We start from the raw sequence: 26,366 nt of genomic DNA on the forward strand, positions 1-26,366 counted from the left end.
CAACAATTGACCATTCAAAATGGAGCTGTTTTGTTCCATACTGAATGTTTTCTGTCTAAAAATAATTAGGTATTTGTGACTGATTAAACATTTTGCTTGTTGCTTTAACCAATTTTTAGTTCTTCATTTACATGGTGTAGAGTTTTATCCAGTCAAGACTTGCCTTTGCGAAAGCCCACAGATCATGGGGAAAAGAGCTAGGGAATGAATGTCTTGGTCAACTCTGGAGACTCCTGAGTTCTCCCTGGCCAGTCTCTCTCACACAGACTGAAAGTTACCTTCCTTTCTCCCTCTGGACACTGCCTTCATGGGCAGTTCCCATGGACCCCCCAGCACCTCACCTCTCCTCTCCTATGTCTGGCCCTGAGGCTGATGGGAGCAATTCCCAGTGAGGGCTAGGGCTGAGGCTGTGGTTCAGTGTGGAGTGCTTGCCTAGCATGTGTGAGGCCCTGGGTTTGATCCTAAAATAAAATAAAGGTATTGTGTCCATCTATAACTAAAAAATTATACATATTAAAAAAATGAGGTGGGCTGGAAGAGAGAGAAGCCGTTCCTGCTCAGCAGTGCTGAGAAGTGGTCTAGGTGAGCAAAGTAGAAGGACCCCTGAGCCGTGGCACACAAGCTGAGGTATCCACTTGCCTAGATGCACACATGCAGTGAATTTCTCTTCCTCATCACGAATGAAGATTCAGATATACTGTATATTGTAATGCCAGTTAACATGACACCGAAAATTGAAAGCCTCTCCTGGAAATCTTTATGGTCCACAGCCCACTCAGAGGGAAGAGGTGGTGGTGGACCAGGAGTCAGAACCCTGGACTTCTTGCCACTTCTCAACTCCTGGGAAATTTGTGGCACACAAAAAATACAAGGACAAAGGGGTGGAGGGCAGAGCACAGGCAGACAGAGAGGAACTTTTACTTTTTTTTTTTTTCCCTAGGCTTCCTGGGCCTATAGAATCAAGGGCCTATTCCTAAAATAGCCAAGCCTCAACCTTACCTTCAGTAAAATGGGAATGCTATAACATGACATCTGCCCGTTTTATCTGTCTTCTTTGGAGATGAAATGAAAGAATGGTCCCTGTAAAGAAAAGCTCTGCCCAAATGCTGATAGCTGTGAGCATGACATGGGGTCTCCGGCTTCCAACTGAGATCAGAGCAAAGAAAGTGTGTGTGTGTGTGTGTGTGTGTGTGTGTGTGTGTGTGTGTGCATGCGCGTGTGTGCGCACGCGCACGCTAACTTTAAATACTATTTGTTGGTAAGTGACTGAAATAGGACTTAGGAATCAAAGTGGCATGAAGAGGGAAAGACGTAGTTAGCAATTAAGGAAGGAAGGAAGGAAGGAAGGAAGGAAGGAAGGAAGGAAGGAAGGAAGGAAGGAAGGAAGGAAGGAAGGAAGCTGGCCATTGCCTTGGGAGAGGTGGCCCCCTGCCATGGAGCGAGCTCTGGTGTCAGGCAGACCTGGCTGTGAATCACAGCTCTACTGCTCATTTAATTGGGCAAACTGAGGCAAGTCATTTACCCTCCTTTAGCTAGCACATTAACGCCAGTGCAGTGCTGGCACTGTGAATTTAAATAACCGTGGTCATTAGTGAGCCTTGCTGAAGTGCTGTGCTATCCAGGCAAGCAGCCTGCTGGGGCCTTCTGGTGACATTCTGGTCAGATTCGCACTGTCCTGAGTGGCCAAGTCAATATTCACAAAAACTCAGGGAGCTTTGTATTTTACTAAGGAAGGGAAGACAAAATACTAGATAGATTTCTATCCTAAATGCAAGCAAAACTGCAGACCATGGGAAAGAAAACGAAGGCTTCTGAAGCTCCAAACACCCTGTCATAGGTACCATGAGCTGGAGATGCCACCACCACTGAGTCTGCAGCCAGAGCTGCATTCTGCAAGTACAGGAGACCTGCTAGCCAAGGCTTCCCAAGCTCAGCTCGGCCAGGAGCAAAAATAAAGAGGGCAGGAGCTGCAGGGACCACGTCTGTTTTCAGTGTGGCCACTCCCTCCCAGTGACTGCCCACCACCTCCTAGGCTGCTTGCAGCCCTGGGGGCCTGTGCGGAGCCTCTGGATGGACTCAGCAGGGGAAAAAGGTGGGAGGGCTGGAAGCTTCCTGGCAGGTGGAGCAAAGGGCCCTGCTGCAACTGTGCATGTGCAGAAGCCAGGGGGCCAGGAGCCAGGAAGTCAGCATGAACCTACTCCAGACAGAAATCAACTGCTTCCTACCAAAATCTTTCTGCTTAGCTTTCAGTTTGTTTTATTTTTAGGAAGGGATGCTTCTCGTGCACTTGTTCATGTGATTCTACCCTTTTCTAAAGCCTGGTGTGACCCAAAGACAACCTCTAGGCTGCTGGTCCCACCTTGCCTCATCTGGAGGCTAGGATGTGTGCTCACCCCACAACACACTGCCCTCCCTCTTTATGATTTCCTCTATGGCCAGGGTCACTGCTTACCCATGCAGACTGGGAGCACAGCTAAATTTGCCCAATGGTAAGGACTGCTGGAGAAGTATATATTTATATCCCAGAGAAAATAAAGTTAAAAAATAAAACAAAACAGGAAGCTTCTTAATAAGAAGCTGCTCAGTACTACCCCCCACCCCACTGTCCCCCGCCCCATGCTTTGGAAAAAGCAGCTCTGAGTAACTGCAGGAGCCTCCTCCACTATCCCAACCCCACCCAGGCTCTGTGCCCAAAGCCGAGTCCTTTCTGCTCTGCCCCGAGAGATCCTGCAGGAAACGGAGGAAGTATGGTCAGAGCCCAACATTTGGTTAAGTATTTTTAAAAAGCTTTCCAATTCTGCTATTTCTTTCTCCTCACATTCAATATTCTTGGTTGCTAAGTGGGAGGAAATGTGGGGAGGTGGGAGAGGTGTGGAGATCTGAGGGAAAATTGGCAACACGAAAGCTGATGGGTTTATTTTCTCCTTTTTAAAGGGGGTACTGGCGAAGGATGTGCTCCAGCACGGAGGCAACCAGCTGGGGCAGTATCTGCTGTTAGCTCCGTGATGAGGCAAAGGCTCCCCAAATCCTGATGCTACTGATACGCCACGGGTGGGGGCCTGGGGGAGACAAATATAGGCTTTCCCATTTTGCTTACAGACTTAAGACTGTCAGATCAACGGCATGAGAGGGAAGAGACCAGCCTCATTCTTATACTTCACCAAGAAGAAGGACCCACAGTCACAGGAGACCATCAGCCCTTGTGGCTGGCTTTCCAGGCTGAGCCTCTCCTTCAGCTGCTCCACCATAGGCTGGTCACAGTTCTAGCCAGGGTCAGTTCACAGTGGCCAGCCCCTTCACAGAGCCCTGATTTTGAACACTACTGTTTTTTTTTTTTTTTAACTGCAGAAGCTTTTGTAAAACAAAATCTCACAGGGAGCCCTGCCTTTGTTCTGTGGTGCCTAACTACACCCCCACTTTGCCTTTCCACAGTTCTTTGCAGACCATGGCCACCAGCCCACACCATTGGTGCTCATTTACCATTTTCAGGCTCCAGATTCTTCAGAGCATAACAGGGGCTGTCCATACACCTTGCCATGAACTTGGAAAGTTCAAGTGCAGGAGCAGTTTTGTGAATTCGCCTGACTCATTGGGTCCCTCTGCATTAGATTACTTCCTCCCCAGGGCAGGGGACACTTAGTCACCCAAACATGTCAGGAAAAAGTGCCCAAGGCTTAGAAATGGGCAAATGGGTTCCCAAGGTGTCTGCAGTGGGCTTCTGGGGGTGACTGGTCCCCATTCCCCAGGTCGGCTGCCTCTAAAGGGTGGCACCTTTGGCTTTAACAGGAAGCCAAAGTTAACTGGGGTACTTTACGGCTTTAAAGGGCAAAAACTAACCACAGAAAACTGATAATAAGACAAATGGGTTTTGTCTGGTAGAACTACAGTTGATCTCTACCCTGTCGAGAACATAACCCCAAACAATGCAGTTCATTGTCTCATAGGATACTGTTTTTTGCATCTATTTGCAAATTCATTTCAGCATTTCTGCCTATACAAATGTTTTTCAAATTATTCTTTGATCCAGTCTTAACACTGTACTTAGTTAGTGTGGTAAGTAGAAACTTTGACATGTGTTTAGTTTATATTTGTATGAAAAGTGATTTTAATTTTTTTGAAATTATATTTTATCATGCTGAGAACAATTTCCTCTGTCCTTAGTAGGACTGTGCAGGTTCAGCTCTATTGCAAGATCCCCACCTGGAATATATATCACTGGCTAGGATAGACTCTCATTACCAGGCAGATGGTCAGACTTGTCACAGAAGTTAAGTAAATGGCTGGTAGAGAGACACTGGAGAAAGCACCATTACCAGATGTGCCTAGAGGTCACCATGGCCCATAGCTTGAAGGCCCCATCAGCCTCTGGAAGAGAAGTTCCTTAAAGTGATGTGAAGCTCCATCCCTACTATTTGATGCCCACTAAAGGTCTATCAGAGATGGTACTGATAGGTGGAGACCCATGCAAAAGCCACACAAAACAGGCGCCACTGGCCTCTTACCTGGGATTGGTCAGGTTGTAGCAGGATTTCCATATCTGTAACATGTGCTTACAGGTGAGCAGTGCTTCATCCGGGCCCCGGCAGAGGGACTCCAACTTCACTTTGGAAAACAGTAGTCTACAGGGGAAGACAGGGAGAACAACTCAGGTCATGCCAGGGAGCTGCCACTTGAACACACAGAGAGGTGGGCTCAGCCAGGGGCAGCTGCACTCAGAATGGGGACATACCTGAGTGTTGTAGGGGACAGTGGCTACAGCGCCAAGCATTCTAGAACCCCAGCTCCATGTCTGCCTTTGCGTAAGTCTCACCAGGGAGGCAAATGCAAGTGCAGGGCAACTAACTGTGGTGGGGTTAGCGCATCAGAGCAGCCACTTTTACTTTGAACACTGGGATTTTATTAAGAGCATGTCTTTTAGAACAAAACCAACTTATCTATGAAACATCATTAAAAGTGAGTGCTGATTTATTTACAAAATTACACAAGGGATGTGACTCCATTGATATAAATATCTACAGAAAACCCTCTGCGCTGCTTATCATCTGGGAAGCTTGGAAAGCCTGGCCTGAAGGCACACAAAGGGGTGCTGAGCAGGCGCTCCCTGCTTGGTCGGCGCAGCCTGCTATTCGGGGGCTACCCAGTAACATACCCCAGAGTCACCAAGGCGTCTTTTCCCTAGTTTTGTCCCCACCACTGGCTTCAGCCTCCCTCCAGACCTGAGTGCTAGGCTCGGAACCTTCGCTTTCTTGGCCCAGCAGCCATACCCAGCTCCAGAGTCTCCTGTCTCTCTGTGGACATCAGCCTGTGTGGCTGCAGACCTCAGTGTTTTGGTCCCTGGACTCATCACCACTCACTGTCCTGGAGGAAGCCCCAGCACGGGGCCAGGTTCCCTCCCAGTGGTCTTCCTGTCCAGCTCTCAGAAACCCAATCTTTTTAGTCCCAGCAATGATTCTTACTGCCTGCAGCAACATGTCCCAATTCTCTAGCCCCCACAGACACCACTCCTGGCCATTCTCCTCTCACGGTGCCATGTATCCCCTCCCACGCCTCGAATCCTATGGGATGCTTTAGTTCTGCCAATGCAAGCCACTGGCCAGACACCATGCTTCTTGAGCCCCATTGCTATGTACGCCGCATCTCGAGAGCAGTCTCTACCAGTCTACCTCTCTCCAGCTCCTCTTCGGCGCAGCTAAAGCCCAGCGTCAGTGACTAAGTCTCCTGGTGATGCCACTGCCACACCTGCACCTTCTACCCAGTGAGGCCCAGAGCGGCTGGTGTTTGTGGTTAAAGGGAGGTAGCGACTGCTGCAGTCACTGAAGGTCTGCTGTGTACCAGGCCTCTCTTGGCAGGTGTGTCCTATACGCCAAGGCTGTGTAGCTGCCCTCTGGCCATGTGTTTTCTGGAAGTGATTTTCCTCATGACGGTCAGAGCCTTGACCCCTCTCCCTGTCCTCCTCTCACAGCCTTGCACTGTGCTGAGGTCTACAGGCCTTTCCTCAACATCTGCTCGTGGACAACTTCTCTGTAAACCACAGGAGATGGAGATGCGTTGCCAGCAATCTCAAATACACAGGAGAGTTCCTTGACCTTGCAGGTGAGACAGCCTTCTCTGGAGGTCCCTGAGGAGCCAGGTCTCTTCCCACTGCAAGTGATGAATGAGAATGGTCCTGCTGCCACCACCCAAGCTCAGGACTGCGTCAGCACCAACCACTTCCTCTGCGTGGAACAAAGGGAGCCTAAGGGGTTCTGGTGGCTCCTAGGGGGTTCTAGGCAGCAACCACCTCAACCAGGGTTTGCAGAATCTGGGCTGATGGGACGATGGCCCTGATGGAGGGAAGGACACAGTCTCTGGCCTAGAAGCAGAAGGGCAGAGAGTAGCACGGCCAGATGTGAGAAGGGGTTTGGCCTGTGCTTCACAGCCTGAAGTTCCCCTGAAGCCTTACTGGGGCCACTTACGGGGAATGGCAGCCACTCTGGGTGTCCCAAGGGGTTTTTAAAGGAACTGGAAGCTGGTTCTGCAGAGTCCAGAATGTGGCAGGAGTCCCTTCCCCCCAGAATCTCCACCAAACTCAGGTCCCATGGGAGGCTTGTTAAAGGCAGTGATACCTGCCAGTGGTCACCTATCTGCCTTGGTGGACTCTACCGAGAGGCCCAGAAACTCCTCTGGATGAGGGGTGACTGTTAGGCAACTGTACCCAGGGGAGACACCCCAGGACAGTGGTGAGGCAGAAGGCCATGCCGCTGGTACTGCACGGAGGGAGGATCTTACAGGCATGCGGAACCCCTCTGGCTCGGCCAGGCTCAGAGGAGGGCCACGGAGCGGGTGGGAAGGTTCCCCTGCTCGGTGGGCGGCGATGCAGCTCTCACGGCAATTACCACGAGCCCTTTCGCTGCACCCAAAGTACAAAACACCAAAGCATGCATCTAAGCTTCAGCTTGGGGGAACAGTTCTGTGCAAGGCTTTTTGGCTGGAAAAAGAACTTCTAATTAACATGAAATAACAGCTTTCAAACACTTGACTCAGGATATGGAGTTGAAAAGGTGTGGGCTGGATTTAAGGGAACCAGACAGAAAGAACAATAGTAGAACTGCTGAGCTCCAAGGATGGAAAGGACACCTGGGAGTGAGGCAAGAGGGACAGCATGAGAGATGTCTGCAGAGGAGAGAAGCAGGAAAGCCCAGAGCACAGGCAGGGATTCCAACCCTCCAGCCACCAGCAGGTCTGTGCGCTGCGATACACCTGCCAAACTTCTCTGGCACACAGGGGTGGGGGGAGGGATGCTCAACACACAGCTTGGGGAGAGGGCCTGGCAAGGCGGTGCTGCCTTCTCACCCTTTCCCCAAACCTCAGCTGGCTCAGAGGTGGGAAGCAGTGCCGGAAACAGCCCCGGGACGAGTGTCCCTACGCTGCGGAACGCTGCCTGCGCATCTCCAGACTGCTCCAGCACAGAGCTGAGTTCACAAACACGCTTCACTCACGAGTTGCCACAGTCCATGGCCAGAGTTATTACAGAGTCACTGGACAGGAGACATCCAGAGGCAAAAACATAGTGATGTAAAAGCGTGGACAAACCAGCATTGGCTACATTTCAATCCGTCTAATTGTCGACCTGATGCGGAGGGCAGAGGGGTCGGCCAGGTGAGACCTGCTGGCCAAGACACCAAATGCTACCATGACTTGGGTCAGCAGTCTCGTGCCAGCAGGTGTTCTCCTCATACCCTACAGCTGGCTCCAGGTGCAATAACCTAATTTTTAAAAGGGAACTATTTTGTTCAAAGACTCATTGAAAACTTACATAAAATTAATGAAGAAAAGAAGAACTGCACTAAAATATCAACTGGACTCTATTACTGATAACCCAAGTTTAGCCTCATCTGCAACGTCTTCTGTGCTCTGGCTCCTGCCCACATGCTGGCCTCCCACAGGTCTGTTCATAGCCATCACGTATACCTCCAACTTGGGCCATGCCCAACTTTCTTCCCATGCCCTCTGCCCTCACGCTCAAGTCTTCGCATACTCTGTTCCCTGTGCTTGGAAGGACTTTCCCATCCAGCCTCTCTGCCTTGAAGCAACCATTCCACCCTCGTGATCCAGCTCCAACAGCACCTCCTCACCGGAGGCCGCTCACAGAATAGGAGCCATGCCTCTAACAGAGATGCAATTACAACTCGCAGGAGAGCTCACGACCACGGAAAGCTGACTGGCCAGCCAGGAAACTTCTACTTTCAAGACCAGAAAATAACAACAGTAACAGCAGCTGCCAGACCCTAAATATTTAATTGCTGATTCTTACAACCCACAAATTAAGTGGAGGGTTGAGCAATTTGCCCTAGTTGATACCAATGGTGATTGTTAGAACAAGTTTTTAAACCCAATTCTGTTTGACTCCAAAGCACTCAACAAGAAACAGGAGGATGATTTCAAACCTAACCACACCACCAACACCAGCAGACACATCCAGCATCTAACCCATTGCCAAATAGCCAACACCCTAAAATGCATAAGGCTCTGGGTTAGAACCAGAAGGGAATGCAGAGTGGTACAAAGTACAGTCCCCAGAGAATGTATGGCTTAGTCAGGACCCACTGTGGCCTTGAGGGGAATTTGGGCAGCCAATTATTGCTCCTTGGCTATCTTGAGTTCTTTAAAAAAATGATAGTCTGCATGCGTGTGTGTATGTGTGTATGTGTGTGTGTGTGTGTGTGTGTGTGTATGTGTTTCTGACTTGCCTTTCACAACAAAGTCTGCTGCATATAAAATTCTACTTATTTGAAGGACCCAGTTAATCAAAGTTTTACTTTATTACTTAAAACAAACAAAAATAATAGTATAATATCTAACCTGATTTGGGGAATTTTAAAAACAATCCTGAGGTAATTCTTGAAATACCAACTATGTTTGACTTCGTGCTGAGCTCAGAAGGACTCATACCCCACCCTCACCCCACCCCTGGTAAGGGTCTGGAGCTGCAGCACTGTGACTTTATACTGTTTACTATAGGACATGAATCAAACTTTCATTTATCAGGGCCAAGCTGACCATCTAGTGCCCTGCCCAAGAAGACTTTCTGAACCCCTGAAAAGTGCCCCTTCACAGATTTATATTGGTCCCTGACTGTTCTTTGGCTTTATCCTGGACCCATCCCCCTGAGTCCTAGACTCCAGACCTGGGTAGGGAACCAGGTACCTGTTAAACTAAAGTTGAAAGATAGATATGTCTAAATGTGGAAATGCAATATGCCTTACAAAACCTTCTGATGAAGAACTCTCAATGAAAATAAATCAGAACAGTCTAGAGTAAAACTAAAGTAGTAACTCCCTCCATCTTATTTGGCAATGTAAAAAATGCCCTTGTGAAGTGTGGCCCGGAGGAACCAGGCAGACTAGTACACCCAACCCTCCAAGCAGCCGACCTGTGAACGCTGCACTCACGGCAGCCCATTTAGAAGGACACCACAGGAATCTGAACATTTGGCATTCTGTGCTGACCTGTGTGGGTGAGCTCCTGGGCCCAGCATGCCAGGGTCCTTGCTTACCTACTGAACGCAGGCAGGGATGCAGAACAGCTGGGTGGAAAAGCCTGCTCAGGTGGGGCCCTGGCAGTGGGGCAGGGCCCCAAGTGCCTTCCCAGCTCTCTCCCAAGGCCGGGGAGCCTGCATGGAGAGCTAGAATAGGCTTCCAATCACCTGAAGAAAAGTGTGCATCTGTCCCCAGGTAGCAGAGCATATCAGCCCAGGTGGCTGGGGGCAAGTATGTTCAAATGAAATTTTAAACTGAGAAGGTGGTTTGGCAGACAATGGATTAAAATGGTAAGAACTCAAAAGTGATATGCCAAAGCATGTGGTGAGAGAAGAGGGATGGAGACTGGAAGCCAAGTGAGTCAGCTGTGAACAGGATGAAGGGGAGGGTGAAGCAGGCCCCATGCAGCCCCCACTGGGGGAGGAGGGCACCAAATCCATCTAGCCAGCCCCTCAGAAGGGGACAAGGGGTTCTTTCAGGTTCCAGTGTGGCTTTAAGGAAATCTACTTTCATCACCAACATTTCTGATGGCCTACTGCATGCAGTTTGGAGCTCTGACTCTCCTGGGGTTTCCCAAGCAGGCTGATCTTGGAAGATAGTGTATCTCTGCAAAAAAGCACCCAGTGGTTCTGGGCTGAGTCACTGTCCCTGAAAATCAGCACTGTGACTGGCCTGGCATAGTGCAATGGGGTCTGATTCATGCCAGGTGAGCTCATAATGCTGGTCTTACCATTGTGCACATGCCAGAATTGACAGACCACAAAGCACCCGAAGCCCCTCTGACAACGGGTAGAAGGGCCGAGGAGCAGAACCAGTTCACATGACTGTGCCACTGGATGTCAAACACTGCCTAGGGCCTCGCTAATTGCAAATACTCAATAAATGTCATTTGAATGAATGATCTAATTACTCAAGAGTTACACAAAAAATACATAATTTCTTGGATCCTCTGGTTTACCTAATTGCTGTATTGACATGCTATTCATGGGCTCATTAGAAAAAAATATAGATTTTTTCCCAATTAATCCAAAGCTGGAAAAGTCCATGTGAGGTCCTAGAATACTTTGCCATTTAAGAGTATGGTCCAGGACAGGCAGAATCTCCTGGAGCTCGTGAGAAATAGAACCTCATGTTCTCCACTTAGCCTAGATCCCATGAACCCAAATCTGAGTGTAGCTAGGTTCCCAGGGAATTCACATGCAAAGTCACATTCAAGAGTCACCACTGCAGCTCATAACTCTCCATCCTAACTTTCAGTGGTCTAATTCTACAAAAAGAAGAAAAAAGCTCTCAGAGGAAGAGTTCCCTTAGCCTCTTCACTTGGGAAAATGGACCTGTTTATTTCACTCCAATGAGATTTTTTTTTTTTTTTTTTTTGAGACAGGTCTTGCTATTTTACCCAGGCTGGCTCTGAATGCCTGCGTCATGTGACTCTTTCTCAGCCTCCTGGGCGCTGGGAATACAGTTGTGCACCATGCCTGGCTGCAGTGAGAGCCACAGGAGCACACAGGGGGCGCTGTGATCTTAGGCGCAGCGGGAGTTCTGAACAGCCCTTTAGGCTCATGTTTGAAGGGAACCGCTGTGGTCTGAACAGCACGCGCCTCTTCCCCAGATCACCTTCTGACGGCTGGGCTGTAACCCTGCCCAGGGTGTCCACGACTCCAGTGAAGGTCTGTCAGGTGGCTAGAGTGTACAAACTGAGGGACATCCTTCACCATGGCACCCACATCAAGGCCCCCATGCTGCCACTGCGGGTCCTGGAGACCCACGGGCCTGCCAGAATAGGAGGTAAACAGGAGTTTGACCTTACGCCTGCCGTCAAAACTGTCATCAAATCCACATGACTTTGAAATGTGCACTGGCCTAAAAACTCTGCTAGAACAACTGAGCTCACAGGCCACTGGTCAGAAACCCCCAGTCTCTAAGCTTTCCAGGATCAAATCTGAATATTTAGTCCCTGTTAAAACCCACATTCCAAGCCAGCTGCTTTTCAGTGCATAACAGAAGCAATGACCTTCTCTCATAATGGAGCATCCCCCTCCCCCTGCCCCCACGAGTGGCTGGCCCAGGGACTACAGGGAAACTGCTGAGAGTAATTTAACCAACAAAGAAGTTCTAGAAACTTGGCTACTTTCAACACCCTGGTTGCTCCAGGAGACGTGGCCCAATGCGCCAGCACATAGTAGGTGGCTCCTCTGGCCTTTCTCCTATCTGGTCAGTGAGCGAGGGGACCGTGGGGCCCTGCCCCAGATGCTGCGCTCTGTCTTGGAAAATCAAAACCATATTTATTTAGTAAAACAGAGTTTCTTGAAGCCAAGGTATTAGGAGGTATTGGGAGGCGATGCCTCGCTCTTTGGGACTCAGCAGCCCCTCATCCTCAGCTGGGAGGCTTTGAGGCTGGGTGTGAAGGGCAGAGCTGGGGACGGACCCACAGCCCGTCTCTGATGATTTGGCTGCGACCCTGCCTCCTATCCTGGCCCCTGCTCTCTGACTGGCAGGGACTCCTGCAGGATCCCATATCAGTTACATTTTGCTTCTCGTTTCAGTCAAAGTGTCAACAATCTGGAGTACACCCCCATCCTCCTAGCAGTATTTTTAGAACAAACAAACAACTGACATATTTAGCTGGAATAAATCACCTCAAGATACCCCAGTTTGGCTCATTTTTACTCCTGCTTCAACCAACGATCTCAACTCTGACTAGCACTTGGAACTGGCGTCTATGCTGGGAAGGACCTGCTTGGGCTGAATTGTGAACCCGCCTGGAACTCTGCTGCCCATGTTTCAAAGGCTCCTCCAGTCCCCAAAGGAGCCACCGCATCTTGTGCTATCCTCAAAGCCACAGACTCTATTCAGAGAAGGAACCATGTCCTGAGGGCTACCTGAGGCAGAGAGCAGCTGCCCCCAGGTTTGGTAAACGAGTTGGTGGCAAGTGCACGTGGCACAGCAAGTATAGCAAACGCAGAGAAAACCCCAAAGGGGCAGCAAAAGCCACACAGGCAGGCATGCTGAGCCACATCCAAGGCACCAGGCCAGTCAGTGGGGCTGTGGCTTTCACCCATTCGCTACACAAACATATTCAAATCTGCAGTGTGCCAAGCACCAGGCTAGGTACTGGGAGTTTCCAGGAACCCCCCTGAATGAATCTCTACTTTGAACTGTGCAATGAGACAGCTAGGAAGACTTGGAAAGGACAGCATTTAAATAACTCTACTCTGGATGCCTGCACTAAGGGGGTGGCTCTGGTGGGAGCACTGCCATGGTTCCCTCCCTGCCTCTCACAGCCCTTCACCCTTCTGCACCCAGGGCCACCGGCCTGAGTTGTGCTCTCTGGCCAACAGGAAGACTGGCATGTCCTGAAGACTTTCTTGCCAGCACACTCAGAAAAAAACTAAAAAGGGCAGACTTTTCTGGAAAAGATGCAGGATACTCCATGAAGATTTTAAACTGGTACGGTCAGGTGGAAATGCGGTCAGGCGGACCAGTCTGGTTCAAAACCAGGTCCTAAGGCTGGGGCTGAGCTCAGTGGTAGAGCGCTTGCCTAGCACCTGTGAGGCACTGGGTTTGATCCTCAGCACCACATAAAAGTAAATAAAATAAAAATACAAAGAATACAATAACATTGTTTAAAACAACCCAAAACCCCCTGGTCCTGCCTGCTCTTGACCCTCCAGAAAAGAGACCTCTCTCTAACAAATTCAAATGTGTTTATCCTCTAGTTTTCTTCCAGTTCTTCTACTTGGTTTTCAGCTTCTGGGCCCCCTTTTCATTGCATCTCAGGCTCCTGTCTCTTTTGAAAGGCATCCACATTGATTGAAGACATCACCACAGACCTAAGCCTCACACCAATTGCAGAAATGGGGGTGCAGTGCCAGGAAGCTGCTCCCTGGCTTAGCAAGTCCATCTCGGAAGAATGCTGGCTTAATTATCCAAGCCAGAGCATCACAAGGGCAGAAGAGTCCCCAATAACCTAATTTAATTCCAGATTGCTTCTACAACCAAATTGAGAGGTAAAAAATTGTGTTTTTTAAAATGTAGTAAAACATACTTATTATAAAATTTGCTATTTTGGCCATTTTAAGTGTACAGCTCAGTGGCATTGAGTATATTCTCATCACTGTGCAGCTGTTGCCCCCAGCCATCTCCAAGACTCTTTTATCCTGCAACACAGAAACTCTGTGCCCATAAAACAACTCCCAACCCTCACTTCCAGCCCTGGAGCTACCATTCTCCTCCTCCACGACTTTGATGACTCTAGAAATCTCACATAAATGGAATCACACGGTGTTTGCCTGTTTGTGAGTGGCTTACTTCACTTAGTACAATGGCCTCAGTTTTCATTTACGTTGGTCTATGTTAGAATCTTCCTCCTTTTTTAAGGCTGGATCATATTTGTGTATGTATACACCATATTTTGTTTATCCCTTTATTTGCTGACACTTGGATTGCTCCTGCCTTTTGGCAACTATGAAGAATACTCCTGGGAGCCTGGGCTTATAACATCCGTTCACACCCCTGCTCTCAATTCTTTTGGGTACAGACCCAGAAGTGGCACTCATGGATCATGCAGGAGCTCTGTTTTTGGTTTTTTGAAGAACCACCATCCTGTTTCCATGGAGGCAGTGCTATTTCATATTCCCACAGCAGGAGTCCAGCTCTTCTACATCCTAGCCAATGCTAGGATATTCTGGTCTTTTTTAATAACAGCCAACCTAATGGGTAGAAGGAAGCATCTCATTGAGGTTTCGATTTACATTTCCTTAACGATCAGCAACACTGAGAATATTTTCATGTGTTTACTGGCTACCTGTTTACCTTCTTTGGAGAAATATATGTTCAACTCTAAATCAGGCTGTTTCTTCCATCGTTTAGAAAGCTGATTTTAAATAAACTACTGTCCCACTAAATGACATCCCATGACATCCCATAGCAGCCCATCTTTCTTCCCCTTCCAGCTTGCATCCGAGGGATCAAGGGATCGTGGGATCGGCATCCCTGGGTTGGCTACTATGACATCCTTCACTCAGACATCCTTCAGGTATCAGGGGACTGTTTCTTCTAGGTTGATGGGAAGAACATCCTCTTTCCTTGTGGTCCAGCATTTTATCAAATGCAAATTTAATGAGCATGTTCATTACTTCATCACTCAGTGCAGGCATGAAAAAATCCATAGCACCTGGCTTCCCAGTCATCACTAAATAAAAACATTGCTTAGGATGCTGCTTCAATTTAACTGAGTTTCTCTGAGAGTGTGAGTCAATGAGACAGAGTGCAAGAGACAGTCTCACTTGCCAAGTAGTGATTTTTTAAAAAATCACATTTACATCCACTTAAGTGAAGGAGACCCTAACCTTGTTTTTAGTTTACTGATGAGCTGGACAGAGGAGATGGCATAACAATTCTGCTCATGTGGATGGTAAGCTCAAAGAGCACAGAAACTTTGTTTGGCCATAGCAGTGTCCCCTCTACCTAGAATGGTGCCCGGTGTGTGGCAGGAATCTAATGTTTTCAAGGCAGCTTGTGCTCTAGAGCACAATGTCCAGGCCAGACTGCCTGGGTTCTTGTCACAGCTCTGCTGCCTTCTAGGTACAGGATCTTGAATGATTACTCAAACTCTCTGTCTCGTTTTTCTTATCTATACAATGGAGATAATAATACCTACCCTAGATGGTTCTCTTGAGAACTAAATCAGTTAAAAAAGTGCCTGTCACAAAGCAGTACATAACGTTGGTGGTTACTAGTGCTAAATAAATGACCAACTAAATTAATGTTACATGTGTCTATTACTTTCCTTATAGTAAGTTTTCACTGGTGTAAACAACAAACAAACATAGTCATCTGACAAAATCTGTTTCTACATGTATGAGAGCTGAAGGCCATGTGGAGAAGAACAATATTTAAGAAAGCACTGTGTTCCTCCAGCCAGGTGATGGAGATTTGTTTCAAAATCTTCCCATGTATCACACAGTTATGGACCAAAACACTTAAAAGAGCTGTCCATACACCATAATGATCCAAATTTGTATCTGTATCCTCGAGAGGTTTCAAGTCACCTTCTTGTGCTTTGTGATAACATCTGATGGTTTCTTAAAGTATGCTATGATCTAATGACCTCCTGAGAACACATGAATGGGGCAAATAGGAAAAAATAAAAATTTGAATCAATTAAAAATCCGCTGGAGAGTTGCATCCAGTTTGTCTGAGGGCAAGAAACTCTGCCCTGGCAGTGGCTTCTGACTCAAAATGCTAATGTCTTGGTAAGACTGTAGTCCTCAAATGCCACCAGGACTGCAGGACTAGACAATCTAGCTTCCAAAGACAAAGAGCAAACAACAAAAACAAAACCCAAACTGTCAGTTCTCATCTCAATATTTTTCTAAAAATAAATTTTAACAGCAGAAACAAAGTCTAATGGCTTGATCAAAGCCCTGGCCCGACAGAACACCTCACTGTTTTTAGAGAGACGATTATTCTAAACGTCACTTGGCACCTGCTTCTACCTTTTGAGGCCAGTAAAGAAAATTACTAAGTAAAATGTCTTAATCAAGGGAAATTTCTGCAACATTCCAAAAGAAGGAAGACCAAGCTCTTAAACCAAGTACAGTCTATTGTGAATATTCCAAAATTAGTGAATACTTCTCAGTATAAAAAATGAGTATGCTATTAAATTTTATTTTGGGAAAAACTTAGAGTGTGTAGAGACAATATATAATCAGTTAATATTAACTTCTCATCCTTTTGTTTAGGTATTTAATATTTGAAGGGCTTAAAAAACAAAATTTCAATAGTAAAAATCCAGTTCAGGAGGAATTTAAAAAAAAGAAACAAAAACAAACAAAAAATCAAAGTACCTACAGAAATGGCAGAAGTCCAACCGTGTCATTAATTCTTTTACATGTGTATGAACCAAACACTTGAGACAGGAGGCAGAGATTACCAACATTAACCATAAAGGGAAGACTCAACTATATGTTATCTGCAAGCAGAGAACATTTAAAGACTATGGATGAGAGCTTTCTAGAAATGATAAACAACACAAACAATACCAATCCCACTTTTTAAAGTACAGTGAATTCAGAACAGGATCCACCCTTAGATGTGTAAGTGTAAAAGCACATTTCAAAGGCAATTAAAAGCAATCAGAGAGAAAACACAGACAACAATAAAATAAACTACAACTGAACTCAATAATTACAAAAGGAGCAGGGTCACTTGTGCTATGAGATGTTTAAGCCAAGGGCAGTATATCCACTTCGAAAACCTCTTTTGAAACTAAAGCCCACACATTTTAAAACACAAACACAAAGTTTGACAGCAAGAGCTCACTAAAATTTCTAGGGTAATCACTAAACAACCACTACCAAAACAGAATATTTATTTTCCATTTGTAAAGGAAAATATGTAATAAAAACATAATCAATCTAAAAGAAAGTAGGAAAGGAGAGTAATCGATATCTTAACAATGCAGGTCAAATTGAAAGCACAAATGAGATGGTAGATCTATATAACACAAATGGTTCAGTATTTATAACAAATGGAAATGAACAAGACTGTCAGCCTAAGTTAAAAAACAAAACAAAAAACAATCAATTATATGAAGAGTACAAGAGTACATCCAAGGGCCAGGATGTGGGCTCAGCGGTAGAGCACTTGCCTCAAATGGGTGAAACACTGGGTTTGACTCTTAGCACTGCATATAAATACAAATAAAATTAAAGTTCATGAACAACTAAAAAAAATTTTTTTAAAAAGAGTACACCCAAAACATGAAAAATTCAAAGAAAATATAAAAAATATTCCTAACCTATAAAGATATAAATGTATGTTTGAGTACTGTGTACACACACATACATGCAGGTATACATGCACATATTTGTATCTATGTATATGTACACATTTATGAAGATATGTATATTGATAAAATATGTATATATGTGTGTATATCATAGAAAATAGAATTGGAGGCAAAATATGAGTCTTACAACACAATAACAAAGGGTTAGAGGCTGGGGTTGTGACTCAGTGAAAGAGCACTCACTGGACGTGCGAGGCACTGGGTTTGATCCTCAGCACCACATAAAAATAAATAAACAAAATAAAAGTATTGTGTCTAACTACAACTAAAAAAAAAAAAAAACAACAACAACAAAAAAAAACCCAAACGGTTGAGTATTCTAGGAAGACAGCAATTCTAAAGTCATATGCACCTTAATTGCACAACTTAAAAAATACATAAAGTAAAAATTGGTATACATGTGCAGTGAAATAGGCCAAACTGCCATCTTAGCAGAAGATTTCAGCATAATTCCTCTTAATAATTGATAAAGTAGACAAAAAACCCCAGTGAGAATAAAGAAGATCTGAATAGTAGAGTTAGTAGCTTAGCCTAATAAAATATGTAAAAATCACACAACAAATGCAGAAAATATTCTTTTCAAGCACACATGGAATAGTTACATGAAGTGATCACATATGGGCCATAAAGCAAACTCAACTAATTTCAAATTCAGATAGATTATAGATTCTGAACATAATTCAGTGAAGTTAAAAGCCCATAGCAAAAGATAAGTTGAAAAACTCACATATTCAACAATCATAAAACACACTTCTAAAACAATGGGCTGAAAAAGAATAACAGAAAATCTAAAAAATATTTAGAACTAAGCCATAATAAAAATTTCACATATTCAAACTTGTGGTTTACAGCTAATTTACTATTTAGAGGGAAATTTTTAGTCTTAAATGCTTAGGTCAAAAACAAACAAACAAACCTTCCAGAAAGAAGAAAACAGGCAGGAAATAGTGAAAATAAGAACAGAAATTCATGAAAGAGAAACTAAACATACAATTAGACAAAGCAAAAAAAAGCCTCTGGTTCTTTTGAAGAGATCAATCTAACAGACAAATATCTGATAGGACTGTCCAAAAAAAAAAAAAAAAAAAGAAAAAAAAGAAAAGGTGCATTAATAATATTAGGGATGAAAACCTTAACCACGGGCACTGCAGACAACAGGGGAATAAAACCCACGTCAACAGCTTTATGCTGGTCAAAGTCAAACTCAGATAAAGTGCAAAACCCTCACACAGACATTTTATATCACAGCTTCTATATCACACACAATCAATGAAGAAGTAGAAATCTGAGCATCCTATAATCACTTTTAAAAAGCAGCATAATAAATATTTCCATAGGAAAAAAGACCAGTTCCATATGCTTTTTTGGGTGAATTCCACCAAAACCTAACATTCTAGGTAAAATAATTCTAACTAACATTACACAATTATCCCAACACACTCAACTACTCCAGATCATTCTCATGAGGCTGGCTTAACCCATAAGTTGCCAAAACCTGACAAGAATAAAAAAGAAAAATTAGAAACCTATTTTGCAAGTGAACATAAATGCAAAGTTCTTCTAAAACTTAGTAAAGCAGCCAGGAGTGGTGGCACATGCCTGTAATCCCAGGGGCTCAGGAGGCTGAGGCGGGAGGATCGTAAGTTCAAAGCTAGCCTCAGCAATGGTGAGGCACTAAGCAACTCAGTGAGACCCTGTCTCTAAATAAAATACAAGAAAGGGCTGGGGATGTGGCTCAGTGGTTAATGCCCCTGAGTTCAATCCCTGGTACCAAAAAAATTGGTAAAGTAAGTCCATAAAAAAGCTAATTTATCATGGCCATATAGGTCTTATTTCATAAAAATAAGGTTAGCTTAATCCTATAAAATATCAAATAATATATATTCACAGATGAAAGGAGTAAAATCAAATATCTCAAAGACACAGAAGAAGTATCTGCTAAAATTGATTATCAATTCATGGTTAATTAAACAACTCTTAGCAAACCAGGATCAAGGAAAGCTCCTTAATCTCGTAAACAATATTCATAAACAAACAACGACCTAATGGCAAAACACTGAAAGAACTGTGACTGTGCTGAAGGTCCTGGCTACACAGTCAGGCAAGTTAAAGTTATTTTCTTTGTAAACATTCTAAACTAATTGATAAATAAATTATTTGAATTTTTAAGAATTTAGCTGAACCAAGAAGAATGTACAAAAATCAGGTGCCGTTCCACACGCTTGCAAGCAAGAAGCAATTTGATTAAACATAGCCTCACCCGTGTGCCGACAACAGAAGTGTGAAAACTTTTTCAGGCAACTTCAAAAACATCCAGTAAAATGTAGGCAAAATCTTTATGAAGAAAATTTACTTCATAAAAAAAGTTTTAAAGGTCTAAATAATTAGAGAAATATAATGGCCAGGAATTAGGAAACCCACTGTCATAGATCCATAATTCTCCCTAAATGGAGTGATTAAATTAAATGTAATCCCAATTAAAATCTCACAGATATTTTGTGGGACTTGACAAGCTGAATGGGAACTCGTGTGAGAGGCCGGAGGAATGGAAGCTACCAGAGCCTGCCACCTGTGAGGGGCTGTCGGGGCCAGGGTGGCAGCGGGACGAGGGAGCCAGACAGCCTGCACACTGCCCAGCCTCACGTGAGAACCAGAAGGGTGGACGACAGGGAGAGAATGTCACCACGAGCTGCTGGACAACCAGACATCCACTCGGGAAGGTCACACTGGTCCCCACATACACAGGCTCTGGATAAGCTCCAGAGGTGAGGAACAAAACAAGAAAGCTCTGAGGAGGTAGCTCAGGAGGCCACCTCGCTCTTGGAGAAAGGCAAGGCTTCTTATGCTGGATACACGAAGCACTGACCATCAAGGAAATGATTGACGATTCAACTACTTTAAAATTAAGAACTTCTGCTCAGCAGAAAACAAGGATAAGAGAAAGCAAAGGCAAACAAGGCAACTTGGGAGAAGACTTCTGCAACACACAGCCAGCAGAAGGACACAATATTTTACAAGTTGGTCAACAAAAGGCCCATCCAAGTAGAAAAGAAGAAAGGCTTCTATGGAGAAGCTCGTGTATATGTCACAAAAGTTTAGAAAAGCTAAATGACTAATAAATAACAAAACGTGCACTCTCGTCAGTAATGAGGGTCACGTAACTAAACTCACAATGTGATGCCATTCACCTACGCTCAGACTGCCAACATACAGTCCAGGCTACACCCAGCAGGAGTGTGCAGAGCCACGGGGGCTCTTGGGTACTGGTGCGAGTGTGACAGCATGACTGCTTTGAGAAGCAGTTGGGAATTCTTTGGTAAAGTTAAAGATACACATATCCTCTGACCTAACAACTTCACTCCCAGGGACACACCTGGGGAGGCCCTTGAAATGGTGCACCAGGAGAACCGAAGAGAGCACTGACAACCCACATACCTATTTACAGTGACTGGATAAGTAAATCTAGTTCATACAATAAAACACAATTACTAAGTGCAAATAAATGAATGATTCCTGCATGCATCAAGGAGGAACCTCAGGATCAGAATTCTAAGCAATGAAAGCAGGTAGCATAAGGATACACTGAGTATGACTCCATTTAAAAAATATATAAAACATGCAAAACTAAAATATTTCATTATTTTAGAGTACAGACACAGTGGTATGGAGACTTAAGAGAATGCTCAATACAGAATTCAGGACATGGATTAACCTGCCAGGTAGGGTGTGAGAAGTGGCTAGGGAGAACACTCGTGTAATAACAGGAAATACATATTCACAGGAAGCACACATTTACATACAAATAATACACCTGGGCAATTCATAGGCAGCATTAGTGTTCTTTTTCTTAATAAATGGGTATAATAGGGCTGGGGATGTGGCTCAAGCGGTAGTGCGCTTGCCTGGCATGTGCGCGGCGCTGGGTTCGATCCTCAGCACCACATATAAATGTTGAACAAGTATTCTTTTGCTTCCATTCAATATTTAGTAAGAAGAGCTTGTTTTTGGTACCATGAATTGACCCAGGGGCACTTACCACTGAGCTACATCCCCAACTCTTTTTATTTAGTTTTCTAAATTTAAGACTGGGTCTTACTGAGTTGCTTGGGGTTTCACTAATTGCTGAAGCTGGCTTTGAACTTGTGATTCTCTTGCCTCAGTCTCCTGAGTTGCTGGGATTATAGGCAGGCACCACCTCGTCCAGAGCCCAGCCTTACTAACAACAATTTTAAAGGATTCTGAAATATCAAATTTGAAGATATTGTAGTACTGTTGGTGGTAATAATATGAATCCCTACTGATTACTGAGTGATTAGTGTGTTCAAATGCCTTCAATGAACTAACAAAATCAATTCTTGCAATAACCTTCTGAGATGTGTTATTTTTACAAATAATATTTATTATGTAATATTACCACATTTTATAAATGAGGAAATGAGATAGACAGATTTGGTTACTTACTCAAAAGTGGAGGAACGGAAGTCCTAAGCCAGTTTTTTTTTTTTTTTTTTTTTTTTTTTGCCTCTTAAATACTACAGAAGATCCTTCCACATTCCTTTCCTTCTATGGAGAACCCTATAATACCCAGAAAAATGGCTGCTTCTCCAGAGCGGTGACTTTATCTCTGCAATTCCTCTAGGAAAGAATTCCTGGTTCTCATAATCCCTACATGTAGGAAATTCTTCCCAAATGTTGAAATCTGTTGTTCAGTCTCAGTTCTGCTTGGAATGATAAAATGGCTGAGATGATGCCTCTCAGCATACAGCAAGTTGGTCCTGTTAAGCTTATTCAAAGTACTTAAACACCAACTTTTACCATTTCATGGTGACAATAAGGATGATGTATTCATCAGCTTTCATCATTGTAATGAAATACTTGAAGCAATTAACTTATAAAAAGAAAAGGATTGGGGCTGGGGTTGTAGCTCAGTGGGAGAGTGCTCTCTGGCAGATGCGGGGCTCTGGGTTCCATCCTCAGCACCACATAAAATAAATAAATAAAATAAAGGCATTGTGTCCAACTACACCTAAAAAATAATTTTAAAAAATAAAAAAAGAGAAAAGGTTTATTTTGGCTAATAGTTCTGGAGGTTCTTTAGTCCAAGATTGCGTGCCTGCCCCATTGCTTTGGGCCTCTGACTAGGGCAGCACATCATCACAGGAGAGCAGGGTGGAGCAAACTTCTCACATCATGAAAAAAAGGCAGGGTGCAAGGGGATGAGCTAGGGTCCCATAATCCCTCCTGAGACACACTCTCAAGTGGCCTAACGAGCTCCCATGAGATCCTATCTCCTAAAAGTCTACACCACTTTCCAGAGTCAACACCCTGGACACCAAGCCTATAACACGTGGCCAACTGGAGGACACTCATCTAAACCACAGGAGATGATGCATGGTTTGAATATGGTCTGAGTGTCCTCAGGATTTCACATGCTGGAGCCTGGTCAGCGCACGGCAATGTCAGGAGGTAGCATATCTTGTAATAACTGAGTCACTGGAGCAGGCCCTGGAGTAAGTGAGTGATGGAATTCTTAGGAGACTCCAGTTAGTTCTCATGCATGGGTTGTTATAAAAGAACAAGGCCAGCCCTCCCCTTGTGTGACTGCATATGTGTTTAAAAATTCTCTGGGTTCCTGTCTCACTGTGTGATCTCTCTCTCGCTCTCTCTCACAGTGCTCCCCCCAGGATGCCATCTGCTGTGATGTCATATACTCAAGGGGGCCCTCATCGGAGACAAGCAGAAGCTTTTGCTCTCTTGAACCTCCAAATGTGTGCTAAATAAATCTCTTTTCCCTACAGATGCTAATATAGCCTCAGATGTTTTGTTATAGCAACGGAAAACAGACTAATACAGACAGGTATCACTGGTGAGATCAGCTGCTCCTGTGAAGCTTCCAGCTGTCTGATATGGCAACTGTTCAACAGGTGGACCAGAGTGACCCTAACTGGGACTTTTCACTTCCCTGTAGCAAGACCTGACAAAACAACTACCATATACCCCATCTGCTAGGTGTGGCTGGTAGCGCCAAGACTCAAAGCAATTTTAGGCTCCAGAGATTCTACAGTTCTTCTGGGGACAAGCTTGTCACAAACAAATAACATCACACAGTGGCTGGGACAAGTGCTCACTCACTATTGTTTAGGTTGGTGTTGAAATGTTTTACCCAGGTTGGGAAGAAACAGTGGGATCCACTGACTACACCTGGCCTCAACTTTTAATAAGTATTCATGGGAAGAAATTCCTTCCCAAAGGAAGAAGTACAAGTATTCTAAAGGCAAACAAGTCTTGGGCTGCTCTCAGTCCTGCAGCCATGCGCTTTGCATCTCCAGCTTAAGGCTTAACATTAAAATAACAGGCTTGCATTCCTGAAATATCTCCTCTGCTGTTCCTTATTTTCTACTACTTGAAAAGGCTGTCAGCTGCTGTCACTTGGAGGCACCACCATACTAGCTGCCACTGTTGACTGCTTACTGTGTAGTGTGGCTTATTAGTTTAATAAACCTCCTCTTGGAGGACACCTTGGGCTGTGGGAGCAGGAATCACATGCCAGAGTCTAACATCTAGTGAAGACAGGGTGGGCGTGCGCATGTGCGTGCTTGGGTGGGCAGGGGGGAATGGCACCTTATAAACACTGAGGGGAGAAACTGAGTTCCATTGTATCAGGTTGTACCTTACTGTATCCGTATGGGTAAAAGACCAAATATTTTTAAAAGTATTTTAACCATTTTAAGGTTCCCTGGGCTAAACATCTTGGGAGAAAATCCAGAAACGTATGGTTGTGCAAAAGAGCAAGGCTGAGATCTACCAGAAGCAGAACACACTCACTCTGCACAAATAGCTGAAGCTACAAAAGCAACCTCTGGTCAGAGGTTTCCTGGATTAAAACAAGAATTCTCTGGATGGTGAGAAGAGAAACGCCCTTTCACTGAAGACAAAGAAATGTTTGTAATGGAAATGTGTGAACCAATTTCCAAGGAGAGCTGCTGAAACACACTGATTAAAAAACCCAGTGAGGTGAAGAGGCAGAGAAATAAGGCAAAGCTGACCCACTTAAAAGTTTGCCACCGCACTTACTTCTGAAAGTGAAAAAGCCTGTAGGGCCACCCTGGGCAGCCTTCCTTCCCTCCTCCCCGTCACTGGCTCTGCCACCATGTAGACATAGACTTTCCAGCCTGCAGGCGTGTGGACTGTGTCTGGCCACTGTGTAGGACTACCAAGTTACCACCACTGAGGATGAAATGGTAACCCAGTAGCCCAAAGGCAATGTTCTCCACAAAGCCGACCCCACTGTATGGATTCCATGAATTCCAGATTCATGAGCTCATTAAAAATGTGATTCAGAAAAGAGATGTGAAGTAAATGGGCAATTCAAGCAAATGACAGGTTACAATTCTTAGAATGTATACAAATGTTGATTGACTTTTTTAAGTTATTCCAGTTCCTAGAGAATAAAACTAAGGCTCAAGGAGGTAAGAGATCTTAATCAAAGCTGCTGCAATAGCTTAACCAGCCAGAGCTCCTGGCAGCCCTGGTGAAACAAGACAAGCTAGCCACAAAGCAAAGCTGGCCAAATTCCAGTCACTAGAGTTCAAGAGACATTTCACCACATCCATGTGCATTGTATTTTCTTAATACTTTTCTTTAAATGGGCTAAACATTTTTAGTCTCCCCCTGAGCAATAATTTTCATGAAATCATGCTTTGATACACAATATATTTTTAATGAAAAACTAAAAATGTATAACTATTAAAATATTCATCTACAATCCATATAACATCATCCTGTATGCTCCAAGAGTACACGTGGGGACAGAATGGCTGAAGTAGTTCACCTAAACAGGGATGACCACACGCCACATTAGAACGACCTAGCAGACTAAGATTGTTTTTCATTATTAGGAAAAATAAATAAATAAAGGAGATTTCTGTAGATGTGTAATATGAATTGTAATGCATTCTGCTGTCATACATGACAAATTAGAATTTAAAAAATTTTAAAAAAGAGTAAAGGAGATTTATATTATTTACTCCCAGGATGTCCATGAGGAGCTCACTGGACAAACTGAAAGAAGGAGGGGGAGGGAGTCCATTTAGTAACCTCTGAGGAAGGGAAAATCAAAACCCATCATCACTTACATAAAATTTTCGGGGTATTCACTCAGGGCCATGTCGATGATGTTGAGTGCGTCATGGTAATGCTTTTGTGCTGACAGTAAGAGGGCTAGGAGGTGCAGGGAGTTGGCATCATCGCCTTGAAGTTGAAGAGCTTGGCGGACGTACCCTAGAGCCTCTGGTATCTGGTTTAAAACAAAACCAAAAAGAATTTTTTAACACATATGCAGTCACACAAGAAAGAGGTCATTCGTGCAATATCTGGCTCTGAACGTCAGGACCTGTGTCTCACTGTGCCATGTTCGCACTTTAAGCTAAGTCTTCCTGGCAGGCCCCGGATACAAACCACGAACAGGAAAATAGACGGAGGGAGTGGGATGGGCTGTGAAGGGAAGCAAGAGTCCTGCTTTTCTATACCACCACCATACCAAATCTCTATTTCTCCCTAAATAAGCATTTCTTGTTTTTTTCTCCCCCAGAAAATGGATCTACTTTTGATTATGTCCAAGATGATTCCACTGTAAATGGAAACACGGACAAATTGCCAGGGGTTTTTAGTGGAATTAAACTGCTGCGGCTGAATTATTCTCATTTTTTTATAGTATTTATGACACTGAAGTACTTAATATTTGTCATAAAAATTTAACAAAACTTTCCAAATGATAAGATGTCCAGATCTCCATTTGCCATCAAAGAAATATGAGAAAAACAAAACAAAACAAAACCCCACACCTTTCCAAACTATAACCCAAAATAACTGGATGCAAGAAACAAATTACAATGCCACATACAAAGCAGATGTACCCAAATTCAGGTGGGACAAGATGCAACCTTAACCTTTAAATGCAACAGCTGTCCAAGATGTTCTTCACAACCACTCAA

At 44.5% G+C, this 26,366-nt stretch overlaps 1 protein-coding gene across 8 annotated transcripts in view; it reads right to left on the reverse strand.

Moving 5' to 3' along the window:
* The window catches only part of Ttc7b (tetratricopeptide repeat domain 7B), a 228,913-nt gene that overhangs the window by 57,131 nt on the left and 145,416 nt on the right, over positions 1 to 26,366 (reverse strand). For all 8 annotated transcript variants that reach the window (XM_078050709.1, XM_078050715.1, XM_078050713.1 and 5 more), the window contains 2 exons: positions 25,509 to 25,669; positions 4,503 to 4,619 (listed from right to left, as the gene is read on the reverse strand). In XM_078050709.1, the coding sequence (XP_077906835.1) occupies positions 4,503 to 4,619; positions 25,509 to 25,669 (278 nt within the window). The remainder of the gene's footprint in view (positions 1 to 4,502; positions 4,620 to 25,508; positions 25,670 to 26,366) is intronic.

Source organism: Ictidomys tridecemlineatus, chromosome 5, assembly GCF_052094955.1.
Source record: "Ictidomys tridecemlineatus isolate mIctTri1 chromosome 5, mIctTri1.hap1, whole genome shotgun sequence".
NCBI classification, from domain to species: domain Eukaryota; kingdom Metazoa; phylum Chordata; class Mammalia; order Rodentia; family Sciuridae; genus Ictidomys; species Ictidomys tridecemlineatus.